The 15,281-nt window shown below is 46.8% G+C and overlaps 3 protein-coding genes across 3 annotated transcripts in view; 2 read left to right on the plus strand and 1 right to left on the minus strand.

Moving 5' to 3' along the window:
• Positions 1–15,281, plus strand: part of LOC144484436 (uncharacterized) — an 89,509-nt gene that overhangs the window by 13,123 nt on the left and 61,105 nt on the right. The window lies entirely within an intron of this gene.
• On the minus strand, positions 1,260–7,260 carry LOC144484455 (uncharacterized). Its single transcript, XM_078202989.1, has 2 exons — positions 6,826–7,260; positions 1,260–2,188 (listed from the first exon to the last, which is right to left on the minus strand). The coding sequence occupies exons 1-2, from the start codon at positions 6,886–6,888 to the stop codon at positions 1,400–1,402; spliced, it is 852 nt and encodes a 283-aa protein (XP_078059115.1). The 5' UTR covers positions 6,889–7,260; the 3' UTR covers positions 1,260–1,399.
• Positions 10,130–15,281, plus strand: part of LOC144484438 (uncharacterized) — a 156,495-nt gene continuing 151,343 nt past the window's right edge. Inside the window, exon 1 of the mRNA XM_078202970.1 lies at positions 10,130–10,520. Within this exon, the coding sequence (XP_078059096.1) occupies positions 10,237–10,520 (284 nt within the window). The 5' untranslated portion in view covers positions 10,130–10,236. The remainder of the gene's footprint in view (positions 10,521–15,281) is intronic.

The following is a 15,281-nucleotide window of genomic DNA, read 5'->3' on the forward strand; positions in this document are numbered from 1 at the left end:
ATTCAATAAAAAATATCTGGAATTAAGAATCTACTGATGATCATGAAATTATTGTCGATTGTTATAAAAACCCATCTCGTTCACTCACGTCCTTTAGGGAAGGAAATCTGCTGTCCTCACCTGGTCTGGCCTACATGTGACTCCAGACCCACAGCAATGTGGTTGACACTCACCTGCCCTCCAGGGCCAATTAGGGATGGAGAATTATTGCTGGGCAGCCAGCGATGCCCACGGTCCACAAATGAATAAAAAAGACATGTTTAATGTGGGGGTGGGGTGAGTGAGAGAGGCTGGTCAGGAATGGATTGGAATCATCCAGTTTAAGGGTAACACGGGTATGGATGAGGGTTTCAGCAGCAGGTGGGGTGGAGACAGGCGACATTATGGAGATTGAAATATCTGGGATCAGTGATGGGTGGAAATGTGGTCAGAAACTCATCCTGACATCAAATGTGGCACGGAGATTGTGAAGAATGTGGTTCAGCCTCAGACAGTTCCCAGAGAGAGGGATGGACTCAGTAGTTAGGGAATTTGTCGTGGTGACTGATCTTCCCAATTTTTAACTGGAAGGAATTTCTGCTCATCCAGTAGTGTACGTGGGATAAGCAGTTTGTTAATTTAGTAACAGTGGAGGAATGGAGGGGGATGGGGGTGAGGTCGAGCTGGGTGGTGTCAGTGTACAGGTGAAAACCAACACGGTGCTTTTGGATGATGTCACCTAGTGGCAGCTTGGAGATGGGAAATAGGAGGGGCCAAGGATAGATCCTCGGGGGACACCAAGTTCAGGGGCTTTGGAGAGGAAAAGGAGGTTGGAGAGGAAGTCAAAGATTGTTTTTTCAGAGTGTGTGGTGACAATGGATTTAAAGGTGAGAAGGCTCGGACTAGAAGAGAATGAGAACTGTAAAGAGTATTGATTAATATGGAGGAGGTGAATGGTCAACAGCTTCGTAGGAATAAGGTCAATGGAACATAGTGAGGGGGGAATGTCATGGACAAGCTGAGTCCGACAGGACATAAGGGAGAGATGGGAGGGAAACTGGAAAAAGATGCGAGTTCCAGACTTAGTGGAGGACAGTTTGGCCGAGTGTGAGAGGGAAGCAGCAGAGGCAGCTGATCAGATTGCCTCAATCTTAGTGACAAAAAGCTCTTTGAGCTCCTCACACTTGTTGTTGGAGGTGAGGATGGAGGAGACGGGGAGGGGGTGAGAATTTTAACAGGAACTAACTTGTAACAGCTATTAAAAAGATTCAGCACAGTGTACTTTACAAAAACTATTTTTTCAAAGCAAAAATATTAGCCCCTGTCACTGGGCTGGAGTTTAGAAATAGGAGCAGAAACAGACCCCAATGAACACGGTTCAGTCCTGGATGTGATTAACAGCAAAATCCAGTCACTGTAGTTACACATGAAGTTGCTGGTGTCTCAGCAGGTAGGATGACCGAGTGAATCCCTTTCCACATTCGGAGCAGGTGAATGGTCTTTTCTTGGTGTGAGTGCGCTGGTGTACAGTGAGTTCAGATGACTGCCTGAACCCAGTCCCACAGCTGGAGCACCTGAACAGTCTCTCGTCAGAGTGAACTCGCTGATGGCACATCAGATCCTCAGAGCCTTTAAAGCCCTTCCCACATTCCTGACATTTAAATGGTCTCTTGTCTGCGTGAACTCGCTGATGTCTCAACATGTTGGATGAATCAGTGAATCCTTTCCCACACTTGGGGCATGTGAATGGTTTCTCCAAAGCGTGAATTCGCTGGTGCTTCAACTGGTTGGATAAATCATTGAATCCTTTCCCACACACAGTACAGCTGAATGGCCTCTCCCCAGTGTGAACTCGCCGGTGTCTCAGCAGGCTGGATAAATCACTGAATCCCTTCCCACACTCGGAGCAAGTGAAAGGTTTCTCAGCGTTAGTGTGTTGATGGATTTCCAGCTCAGATGGGGAACAAAATGACTCCTTCCAAGTGTGAACACATTTATGTTGCGACAAGCCTGAGGATCGACTGAAGCCTCGTCCACACACAGAACAGGTGTATGGTTTCTCCCCACTCTGAACGGTGCTTTTTCCTTCCATGTTCAATACTCGATGATATTCAGTTACAATAACTTGGGCAACTTTGTCGGATCCTGATGTGATGTTTGGTTTCCCGTCTCCCAAATACAAACCTTCCCCTTTGAAGACCCTATAAAACTGATTTAAAACAGAAAAGAGTGAGTGAGAGAGAACCCACAAAAACAGGTTGTGAAATGGAGCTGAATGAATGCAGTAATTTGTGGGGCCGGCACTGGGAAAGAGTGACCATAAAAACTGCTGGATTGTCATATAAAACACAACTGACTCACTGATGTTCTTCAGGGAAGGGAAGCTGCCACACGGTCTGGGTCTTCACAAGACTCTGTCCTCTTTGAGGGGAGGAAAGTGAGAGAGGATTTGGGAGCAGAACAGAGGAGAGGGATTTTATATTTGTACAAATAAATCAGGATTTTAACAGATTCTCCTAAGACCAGGATATCCACACTAACTCCCTGTTGCACCTTGATTGTCGTCATTGTCAACAGTCCCTCGATTTGAGGATGATATTTATCATCATCGAATCCCTACAGTGCAGGAGGAGGCCATTCGACCCATTGAGTCGACACTGACTCTCTGACAGAGTACTTTACCCAGGCCCTCTTGCCCACCCAAGACATTGGTAAGGCCCACACTTGGAATACTGTGTACAGTTCTGGTCACCCTATTATAGAAAGGATATTATTAAACTAGGAAGAATGCAGAAGAGATTTACTCGGATGCTAACAGGACTTGGTGGTTTGAGTTATAAGGAGAGGCTGGATAGACTGGGATTTTTTTCTCTGGAGTGTGGGAAGCTGAAGAGTGATCTCATAGAGGTCTATAAAATAATGAGGGGCACAGGTCAGCTAGATAGTCAATATCTTTTCCCAAAGGTCGGGGAGTCTAAAACTAGAGGGCACAGGTTTAAGGTGAGAGGGGAGAGATACACAAGGGTCCAGAGGGGCAATTTTTTCACGCTGAGGTTGGTGAGTGTCTGGAACAAGCTGCCAGAGGCAGTAGTAGAGGCTGGTACAATTTTCTCTTTAAAAAAGCGTTTAAACAGTTATATGGGTAAGATGGATATAGAGGGATATGGGCCAAATGCAGGCAATTGGGACCAGCTTAGGGGTTAAAAAAAAAAGGGCGGCATGGACAAATTGGGCCGAAGGGCCTGTTTCCATGCTGTAAACCTCTATAACCTATCCCCGTAGCCTCACAGATTTATCTTAGCCAAGTCCCCTTATCTCCACAGCTTGGGAAACTAAGGGGAAATTTATCATGGTCAATCCACCCAACCTGCACATCTTTGGACTGTGGGGGGGAAACTGGAGCACCCGGAAGAAACCCACGCAGATGCAAGGAAAACATATAAACTCCACAGAATTTCACAGTAACTTAATTGCAGTGTTAAAGTAAGCTTACTTGTGACACTAATAAATAAATTAATTTAAGTCACCCAAGCCAGGAACTGAAACTGGATCCCTGGCACTGTGAGGCAGAAGTGCTAACCATTGTGCCACCGTGTTGCTCGTGTCTACTCAGGGTCGTGAGTTTCACCATGGTTCTTCATGTGACTGAACAAACCCACAGATCTATAAATACTTTGCCAAAAAGATGTCTAGGTTAGCTGGATTCGCCATCCTAAATTGCCCCTCAGCGTCCAAAGATGTGGAGGTTAGGGGGATTGGTGCGGTTACGGGGATAGAGCGGGCGTAAAATGCTCTGTTGGAGAGAGAGTGGCACAGTTGGTTAGCACTGCTGGCTCACAGTGCCAGGGACCCGGGTTCGATTCCCAGCTTGGGTCACCTGAGTGGAGTTTGTACATTCTCCCGGTGTCTGTGTGGGTTTCCTCCAGGCGCTCCGGTTTCTTCCTACAATCCAAAGATGTGTGGATTAGGTGGATTAGCTATGCTAAATTGCCCCTTACTGTCAGGGGGACTAGCTGGGGTAAATGTATAGGGTTATGGGGATAGGTCCTTGATGGGATTGTAGTTGGTGCAGACTCGATGGCCAAATGGCCTCCTTCTGCTCTGTAGGAATTCTATGATGCCAGGACGTTCCATGAGGGAGTGGGATTCGGAGAGCAGGATTTGCTTCCTTTTCTTTCCTGCTCTGCCACCGCTCTGTCTGATCAATAAGACAGTGGGACTCAGAGAACAAAGAACAAAGAAAAATACTGCACAGGAACAGGCCCTTTGGCCCTCCAAGCCTGCACTGACCATGCTGCCCAACTGAACTAAAACCCCCTACCCTTCCAGGGACCATATCCCTCTATTCCCATCCTATTCATGTATTTGTCAAGATGCCCCTTAAAATTCACTGTTGTATCTGCTTCCATTACCTCCCCCGGCAGCGAGTTCCAGGCACCCACCACCCTCTGTGTAAAAAACTTGCCTCGTACATCTCCTTTAAACCTTGCCCCTCACACCTTAAACCTATGCCCTCTAGTAATTGACTCTTCCATCCTGGGAAAAAGCTTCTGACTATCCACTCTGTCCATGCCTCGCATAATCTTGTAGACTTCTATCAGGTCTCCCTTCAACCTCTGTCGTTCCAGTGAAAACAAACCAAGTTTCTCCAACCTCTCCACATAGCTAATGCCCTCCATGCCAGGTAACATCCTGGTAAATCTTTTCTGTACCCTCTCCAAAGCCTCCACATCCTTCTGGTAGTGTGGTGACCAGAATAAAACACTAGATTCCAAGTGCGGCCTAACTAAGGTTCTATAAAGCTGCAACATGACTCACCAATTTTTAAACTTAGTGCCCCGGCTGATGAAGGCAAGCATGCCGTATGCCTTCTTGATTACCTTCTCCACGTGTGTTGCCACTTTCAGTGACCTGTGTACCTGTACACCCAGATCCCTCTGCCTATCAATACTCTTAAGGGTTCTGCCATTTACTGTACATTTCCTATCTTTATTAAACTTCCCAAAATGCATTACCACATTTGTCCGGATTCAACGCCATCTGCAATCTCTCCGCCCAAGTCTCCAACCGATCTATATTCTGCTGTATCCTCTGATAGTCCTCATCGCTGTCCACAAATCCACCAACCTTTGTGTCATCCGCAAACTTACTGATCAAACCAGTTACATTTTCTTCAAAATCATTTATATATATTACGAACAGCAAAGGTCCCAGCACTGATCCCTGAGGAACGCCACTTGTCCCAGCTCTCCATTCAGAAAAGCACCGTTCCACTGCTACCCTCTGTCTTCTATGACCGAGCCAGTTCTGTATCCCTTGCCAGTTCACCTCTGATCCCATGCGACTTCATCTTCTGCACCAGTCTGCCACGAGGGACCTTGTCAAAGGCCTTACTGAAGTCGATGTAGACAACATCCACTGCCCTACCCTCATCAATCATCTTCATCACTTCCTCGAAAAACTCGATCAAGTTAGAGACATGAACTCCCCTTCACAAAACCAGGTTGCCTCTTGCTAATACATCCACTCATTTCCAAGTGGGAGTAAATCCTGTCTCGAAGAATCCTCTCCAATAATTTCCCTACCATTGACGTAAGGCTCACCGGCCTGTAATTACCTGGATTAATCTTGCTACCCTTCTTAAACAAAGGAACAACATTGGCTATTCTCCAATCCTCTGGGACCTCCCCTGTAGCCAGTGAGGATACAAAGATTTCTCTCAAGGTCCCAGCAATTTCCTCCCTTGCCTCTCTCAGTATTTTGGGGTATATCCCATCAGGCCCTGGGGACTTGTCAACCTTAATGTTTCTCAAGAACCCCAATACCTCCTCCTTTTTGATCTGAACATGACTCAAACTATCTACACATCCTTTCCCAGACTCATCATCCACCACCAAGTCCTTCTCTTTGGTGAATACTGACGCAAAGTACTCATTTAATACCTCGCCCATTTCCTCTGGTTCCATGCATAGATTCCCTCCCCTGTCCTTGAGTGGGCCAACCCTCTCCCTGGCTACCCTCTTGCTCTTTATATATGTATAAAAAGCCTTGGAATTTTCCTTAATCCTGCTGGCCAATGATTTTTCATGACCCCTTTTATCCCTCCTTACTCCTTGCTTAAGTTTCTTTCTAATTTCCTTGTATTCCACACTTGCTTCGTGTGTTCCCAGCCTCCTAGCCTTGACAAATGCTTCCTTTTTCTCTTTGACTAGGCTCACAATATCGCTCGTTATCCAAGGGTCCCAAAACTTGCCATACTTATTCTTCATCCTTACAGGGTTTATGCAGTTTGACGGACAAGTTGTCTCCATTCTGAACAATGGGGAACAAGCTCCTCTCACCGAAGCTCAGGAGCAGCAGTGCGTACTATCGACAAGATGCACTGCAAGAATTCACCAAAAGTCCTCAGACAGCACCTTCCAAACACACAACCACTTCCATCTAAAAGGACAAAGACAACAGAAGCATGGGAACACCACCAGCTGCAAGCTCCCCTCCAAGTCACTCACCATCCTGACTTGGAATATATCGCCATTCCTTCGCAGTCGTGGGACAAAATGCTGGAATTCCCTCCCTACCAGCAGGGTGGATGTACCTACACCACATGGACTGCAGTGGGTTCAGGTCCCATACATCACTCCTGCACCCTGCTGCCCCCAACAAACATGGCGATCGCGCTGCTGCACATTGCCCTCACAAAGTCGCTCTTGCGCCCTGCTGCCCCCCAACTTTTTCTTTTTTTTATAAAGAGAAGCTGCATGGAGGTATGGCAGAGCAGCAAATGTCACTGCCGGAGCTCCCCTCGCTGAAACACATCAATGAAGCAACAACTTGATTGCTACTAACCTGGGCCAAAGCCTGACTCTGGTGGGACTCGAACCCATAACCTTTGAATAGCGAACGTGCCATTTAGTTAGACGTCCAACGCGCGATCCATTGCGCTCCAGAGCTGCGTCTGCTGCCCCCAACAAACATGGCGATCGCGCTGCGACACTTCGCCCCTTACAAAGATGCCGGCCGCACATGCGCACTGATAGACATTGCCACCGACACATTGGCAGCCGTCAGCCCAGGCCCAACACGACAAATTGCGCCCCCAATTTGGTACCAACTGGACGCCCGGGAAGATATTTTCCCGGGTTTGGATTTGAACAACATGTTTCCGAAGCCTCTCCACCCACCCGCCACATTCATCGCTCTCTGCGCGCCGCCCTCTACCTTGAACTGATTTCGGATCTGAGTTAAAACCGTCCGTCCGCCGCCATTACCCACACTGCGCATGCTTCAGACCCCTCCTCTATTCACTCTGGTTGGAGGACCAGCTGCTCCTGCTCGGTCCTCCAGCCCCGCCCCCTTTTCCTATTGGTCCAGAGCTGCCGTCAATCAATCCCTGGGCATTGCGACGTTGGGCATGCGCAGTGCGGCTCATGTCCAGGGACAGACGCTTGTTTGTCTGATCTTCAGGCGGGAAGGAGGCGGATAAGCGGAGGCAGTGTTAGGGGCAGTGGGTGGGAGGGGAGGCTCCACACACCCAGTGGAGGCTTTAACACCCCCAATAAGGAACTAGCGGCACCGCCTCAACACCCAACACAACGGCAGCTGCAGCGCTTTCTCCCGGGGCCAGGCCCCAGTGGACAAATGTGGCTTCAGGAAGGAAATGCAGCAATGGGTTTGATTTGATTTATTATTGTCACATGTATTGGGATACAGTGAAAAGTATTGTTTCTTGCGCGGTATACAGACAAATCATACTGTTCATAGAGTACACAGCGGAGTAGGAGAGAGTGCAGAATATAGTGTTACAGTTACAGAAAGGGTGAAGAGAAAGATCAGCTTAATATGAGGTAGGTCCATTCAAAAGGAGGAGCTTTGGAGAGGGTACAGAAAAGATTTACCAGGATGTTGCCTGGCATGGAGGGCATTAGCTATGAAGAGAGGTTGGAGAAACTTGGTTTGTTCTCACTGGAACAACGGAGGTTGAGGGGCGACCTGATAGAAGTCTACAAGATTATGAGGGGCATGGACAGAGTGGATCGTCAGAAGCTTTTTCCCAGGGTTGAAGAGTCAATTACTAGGGGGCACAGGTTTAAGGTGTGAGGGGCAAGGTTTAAAGGAGATGTACGAGGCAAGTTTTTTATACAGAGAGTAGTGGGTGCCTGGAACTCGCTGCCAGGGAAGGTAGTGGAAGCAGATATGACAGTGACTTTTAAGAGGCATCTTGACAAATACATGAATAGGATGGGAATGGAGGGATATGGTTCCCGGAAGGGTAGGGGGTTTTAGTTCAGTCAGGCAGCATAGTCGGTGCAGGCTTGAAAGGTCGAAGGGCCTGTTCCTGTGCTGTAATTTTCTTTGTTCTTTGTTTGTAAAAGTCTGACAGCAGCAGCAGGGAAGAAGCTGGCCTTGAGTCGGTTGGTTTGTGACCTCAGACTTTTGTATCTTTTTCCCGACAGAAGAAGATAGAAAAGAGAATGTCCAGGATAAGTGGGGTCCTTGATTATGCTAGCTGCTTTTCTGAGGCAATAGGAAATGTAGACAGTGTCAATGGATAAGAGGCTGATTTGCGTGATGGACTGGGCTACATTCACACCCCTTGTAGTGTCCCTGTAAAAATTGGTGAGAGTCATAGTTGACATGGCGAATTTCCTTAGCCTCCTGAGAAAGTAGCGTCGTTGGTGGGCTTTCTTAACTAAAGCAGCAATTTCGAGGGACCAGGACAGGTTGTTGTGATCTGAGCACCTAGAAACTTGAGCTCTCAACCATTTCCACTTTGTCACCGTTGATGTAGACAGGGCATGTCTTCCACTACATTGCCTGAAATTTTGTATATATTCCAGTGATAGTTGGAAGAAGTCCATGCTGACTCTCTGTACATCAATCCACTCAGTCCCATTTCCCCTCCATAACTCTGTTCCTTTTTTAATTCCTTCACACCTATCTGATTTATTTTTCAAACCATTGATCATTTCTGATTCCATCATGCACAGAAGCAGTGAGGTCAGGTCGTGACCACTCGTGAATAAAATTGTTCCTCACATCTCCTTTCTAGTAATGTGGACATTGGCTAGCAGCCTGTATGAAGATTTTCAGGTCTCTTTGTACTGGACAGGAGCATGGATCTGTCAATCAGCCTGAATCAGCACCTTCAGGAGAATTGGGAGGGTGTGTATTAGGTACAGCAGTATGACAATGGGGGGGAGAGTGTGTGGGATGGAGATTCACAACTTTCGGGAATGAGAGAGCAAAGAATATTCCATGGAAAGTAGAATTGTCTGTTTTGAATTTCAGTCCGATACTTACACTGATAACTTCTATAAACAGGATATTAGAAGGAGAGAATGTACAGACTGAAATCTCACCAAACGTCACAACAAGATGTTACAAAGTCACTGGATTCATCAGGACCTGAATATAATTGCTGTTTGAATGTATGAGAAGAAATGTTTGTTCTGTCTGTGGGAAAAGATTTCAAACATCAGTGTGACTGGACAAGAATGGAGACCCCACACACCTGAGTGAGAGTGTTCCAGTGAACTGACTGTGGAAAGAGCTTCAACCAGTAACACAGCCTGAAAAACATCACCCCATTCACAGCGAGGAGAAACTGTACATGTGTTCTGTACTTGGATGTGGAATCAACTGATTATCAAAAGGACACTGGCACCATGGAGAGTAAGAAGTTTAACAACACCAGGTTAAAGTCCAACCTGAGTTGGACCTGGTGTTGTTAAACTTCTTACTGTGTTTACCCCAGTCCAACGCCGGCATCTCCACACCATGGAGAGACCATGGAAGTGTGGGGACTGTGGGAAGGGATTCCAGTGCCCATCTGCACTGGACACACATCGACGAGTTCATACTGGGGAGAGGCCGTTCACCTGCTCCGTGTGTGGGAAGGGATTCAGTATATCAACCACCCTGCTGAGACACCAGCGAGTTCACTCTGGGGAGAGGCCGTTCACCTGCTCCGTGTGTGGGAAGGGATTCAGTCAGTTATCCAGCCTGCTGACACACCAGCGAGTTCACACCGGGGAGAGGCCTTTCGCCTGCTCAGACTGTGGTAAAGGATTCAGTGATCGTTCCACCCTGTGGAGGCACCGGCGAGTTCACTCTGGAGAGAGGCCGTTCACCTGCTGTGTGTGTGGGAAGGGATTCAGCCATTCATCCACCCTGCAGACACACCGTGTCACTCACACGAATGAGAGACTGTTTAAATGCTCAGACTGTGGGCGCAGCTTCAAAAGCTCTCAGACCCTGATGGGCCACCAGCGCATTCACACTGAGGACAGACCGTTCAGCTGCTCTTACTGCGTGAAGAGATTTAGAACATCATCCCAACTGCTAATACACCAGCGAGTTCACACTGGGGAGACACCCTTCACCTGCTCTGTGTGCGGGAAGGGTTTCAGTCATTCATCCACCCTGTTGGCACACCAGCGAGTTCACACTGGGGAGAGGCCATTCACTTGCTCTGACTGTGGGAAGGGATTCACTCAGATCTCCAATCTGCTCACACACCAGCGAGTTCACACTGGGGAGAGGCCGTTCAGCTGCTCTGAGTGTGGGAATAGATTTAAACGGTCGTCTCACCTGCTAAGACACCAGCGAATTCACAAGTGATTACAGGAGTTGGATTCTGCTGTTCTTGCTGCTGTTAATCACATCCAGGACTAAACCATGTTCATTCTGACAGTTGCTGAAGTGAGAGGGTTGGAGGGTTTCTTTCTGCTGGACTGACCAACCTCACGGCTTTGCTGCAAGTGGGTCGATGCTCTTTGAATTTGAGAGTGCTCATTTTACTGAGATGATCCACAAACACGAGGTTGATCTAAAATAAATACATTTGTCTCTGTTCCATTGAGTTTACAGCACAGGGCCGGGCCAGTCGGCTCAATTGGTCTGTGTCAGTATTTATGCTCCACATGAGCCTCCACCCACCCCTCTTCATCTCCCCCCATCAGCATATCCTTCTATTCCTCTCTCCCTCATGTATGTATCTAGCTTCCCCTTCAATGTATTCATGCTGTTCACCTCAACCACTCACTGGTAGCAAGTTCCACATTCGCATCATCTTCCTCATCTCTGGAACCATTCTGGTAAATCTCCTCTCGACTCTCTCAAGGACCCTCACATCCTTCCTAAAGTGTGGTGACCAGAACTGGGCTCAGTGTTCTGTTGTGGCCTCACCAGAGCTTTAGAAACTATCAGAATAACTTCCCTGCTTTTGTTCTCAATTCCCCGATTTCTGAAACCCAAGATCCAAAATGCTCCAAACAAGAATATCAGACCTTTTTGCTTAACATAAAAAGCATTTTAACAACATTCTTAAAATGGCTAAATAAGATTTTGTCCAATGAAGGAACGAGTTGTTGGCACAGAAAGAAGCCATTTTGAACTTGCTCTCTCCAAAAGAGAATCCAGAATGTTTGATTCTTGGAAATGAAATTAAAAATGAAGTTCCAGCTACAACAGAGCAAGAAGAAGACATTTCAATGTGGAATTAACTGGAATATTCTCTCTGGATTTAAACAATGGAGGAACTACAAACATGGAAGAAAGTAAAGTTCAAAAGGTGAATTCTGAACAGACTGTTTTCAGAATTGGAAATCCACAACTGAACAGCAATGAGGACTGTCCTCTTGCAGAAGAAACTATAATTAGTAAAAATTACTATAATTATTGAAAGAAGAAAACTTTCAGAAAACACTACAAGGAGTAATATTTTCCATCTTCAGTGGACTGAATTCCTGGACATGGAACCCAGCAGTGTGCTGTCACCAAGCTGGACTTGTGAATGTGAAGTGGACAATGGAGGGATTATTATGTCTGTTGCAGGTTATAAGATAGATCAACACAGGAAAACAGTGGATTTAGGAACAGGAGGAGGCCATTTGGCCCTTCGAGCCTGCTCCACCATTCAATAAGATCATGGCTGTTGTTAAGATATACAGCATGTTGTACATTGTAATATTCTAAATGGGATATTATAGAGTGATACATTTTCATGTCATCCAGGGAATATGTTGTGAAGATTTAGTTTAATAAGTCATGTGTTTTAGAAATATTAATTTTGGATTTTAAAAAAAATGTAACAACTGGAAAACCTGGTTTGAGAATCTGATAAAAACACCCTGAGGGAATTCGCAGTCACAAGGTGTGGCCCATGTCGGTTTAAGAAGTCAAAGCTAGAAGGATAACACGGCAGCTGGGCTCTTTTAGCTGGAGACATTGGGTCTGACAATTTTTTTCCTGTCTTTGTTAGAGAGGGGAATTCTTCACGCAGACCTCAAGAAAAAAGGTTTGGTTCTGAAACTAAAAGTTAATTAATTTAAACATCTTTTGGACATCTCAACTGATCTCTTACCATGAGGATAAGTGATTCAGGGTGGTCTTGGTTGGAATTCTGGGTGTTTTTCACAGAAAGCAGGCAGTCTGCAGTTAGCTTGGGAGCTGTGGGACCAGGAGCTGTGGACCAGCTGTGGGACCGGGAGCTGTGAACCAGCTGTGGGACCGGGAGCTGTGAACCAGCTGTGGGAGCGGGAGCTGTGAACCAGCTGTGGGAGCGGGAGCTGTGACCCAGCTGTGGGACCGGGAGCTGTGAACCAGCTGTGGGACCGGGAGCTGTGAACCAGCTGTGGGAGTGGGAGCTGTGAACCAGCTGTGGGACCGGGAGCTGTGAACCAGCTGTGGGACCAGGAGCTGTGAACCAGCTGTGGGACCGGGAGCTGTGAACCAGCTGTGGGAGCGGGAGCTGTGACCCAGCTGTGGGAGCGGGAGCTGTGAACCAGCTGTGGGACCGGGAGCTGTGAACCAGCTGTGGGAGCGGGAGCTGTGAACCAGCTGTGGGACCGGGAGCTGTGAACCAGCTGTGGGACCGGGAGTTGTGAACCAGCTGTGGGACCGGGAGCTGTGAACCAGCTGTGGGACCGGGAGCTGTGAACCAGCTGTGGGACCAGGAGCTGTGAACCAGCTGTGGGAGCGGGAGCTGTGAACCAGCTGTGGGACCGGGAGCTGTGAACCAGCTGTGGGTCCGGGAGCCGAGGAGGTCATTAGGAACCATGGATGTTCCCAATGTTTAAATCCCCCAACAAGAAGGCAGTGAAGCCCATGCTTGAATTGAGGAGTCCATGTTTTGAGTCAATTTTGAAATCTCAAAGGAAAGTTGGAGAGTTGTTTAGCCGAAAGCTAATAGAAGGATCCTCATGAAATCTTGGAGTCTGGAGAATAGCTGGATTACTGAGGCGAATTAAAGTGAATTCTGGGAGCTTTGACATACCTTTGGGATTGTCCCAGGAACAGAAGTGAATGAACATTCAAGATATTAAGTATAAGGGCACTCTTGTCGAGGAGTAAGGGTTAAAAAGTACAAAAACTGAAAAATGCTGCAAAACGTCAGCAGGTCTGGCAGCATCTGTAGAGAGTGAAAACAGAGTTCATGTTTTGAGTCAGAACTGAGTTTACAGAATAAATCTTTACAAAATATAATTCATCGAGCTGGTTTTTAATATTCTGTTTATATTCAGTGAAGTTTGATTTTGTTTAAAAACCTGGAATCTTGTGATGGGTGTTTGGATTTCTCACTGAACGTTAATGTTCTCGACCCGAATTATAACACACAATATTTCAAAACTATTTGAAAAATAAAACCATGATGGTCTTTATTTTGTACAAAGTATTACACTATAAGACACCCCTCATCGAGGATCTACAATAATTTCTTAGCTCGAGCACCAGTGAAACAATCAGATAATAAATGAATAAAAATTGGACTAATTGTCGTCCCTTCTGAATCAGGAGGGTTATCCCCAGCACAGAGGGTCATTTGGAATTTTTCCCACAGACCAATTGACAGGGATTATACTCTCCAACCATCTGAAGTGAATTCTTTACATGAATCGTCCAGGCCGGTGCAGTTATCAACTTGCAGTTTGGCTGATCAGCTAAGATTTTCTGCAGCATTTCAGCGATCACCGTGTGATTCCTTTCACAGAGTCCATCACTGAAAGGAATTTCAGCTGCCGTGTTCCTGACCAGAATGTTCATGTTTTCACACATGTCTCAAAACTCATCATTCAGAAACTGAGCTGGTGCCACAGCTCCAGCCCCAAGGGCCAAGGGAAGGTTCACTGTTGGGATGTGATGGCATCCTCCAATAATTTTTATACATTGTACACTTTGCACTAGTCTCTTGTATGAGTCTCGTGTATTCTTCATCAACTGCTCCTGCATCTTGAAGCAGGATTTTTAATCTTTGGCAAGTAGTGTGAACAAATTGTCTGTGTAGTTTTAAGATAATTTGCATCTTTCTCTTCTGATTTTTATCAAAGCTTTCATTATTCCTTCTCAAACATTCAGATTGGAAACATCAGGTATTTTTAAGCATTCTCTGTTACCACGTTATAATCCTGACCACCTTCTGGTGAAGGAGGAAACTGGTTCCAATCTTTACTTGGTATAGATTTATTCACAGAGTGAAACATTACAGGTATATAACTCCTAATACCATTCCATGCTCTGTCAGTAAGTGTCTATATGTGCTCATGTAAACATCTAATCAATGTCCACTGCTTGTATATATTTAACCCCAAATTATACAATTAACACCCACAGGCAGAGTATTTAAAAGGTCTCTAATCGGTGTGACTGCCATAATGTCTCAGCAGGTTGGATGACTCAGTGAATCCTTTCCTACACTCAGAGCAGGTGAACAGCCTCTCTCCTCCGTGTGAACTTGCTTGTGTTTCCGCAGGCTGGAAGGATCAGCAAATCCCTTCCCACATTCAGAGCAGGTGAAAGGCTTCTCCCCGGTGTGAACTCGACGGTGTGCACGCAGACTGGACGACTCAGAATCCTTTCCCACACACACAGCAGATGAATGGCCTCTCCCCGGTGTGAACTCGCCGGTGTTTCCAGAGGCTGGAGGAATCAGTGAATCCTTTCCCACACTCAGTGCAGGTGAACAGGCTCTCCAGAGTGAATTCGCTGGTGTGTCAGCAGACTAGTGGACCTAGTAAATCCCTTCCCACACACAGAGCAGGGGAATGGCCTCTCTCCAGTGTGAACTGCCTGGTGTCGCAGCAAGGTTGATAACTGAGTGAATCCTTTCCCACACACGGAGCAGGTGAATGACCTCTCCCCAGTGTGAACTGCCTGGTGGTTCTGCAGGGTAGATGATGCACTGAATCCCTTCCCACAAACAGTGCAGGTGAACGGCCTCTCCCCGGTGTGGACTCGTTGATGCATCAGCAGGTGGGATGACCGAGTGAATCCTTTCCCACAGACTGAGCAGGTGAATGGTCTCT

The sequence above is a fragment of the Mustelus asterias genome, unplaced genomic scaffold, assembly GCF_964213995.1.
Source record: "Mustelus asterias unplaced genomic scaffold, sMusAst1.hap1.1 HAP1_SCAFFOLD_107, whole genome shotgun sequence".
NCBI classification, from domain to species: domain Eukaryota; kingdom Metazoa; phylum Chordata; class Chondrichthyes; order Carcharhiniformes; family Triakidae; genus Mustelus; species Mustelus asterias.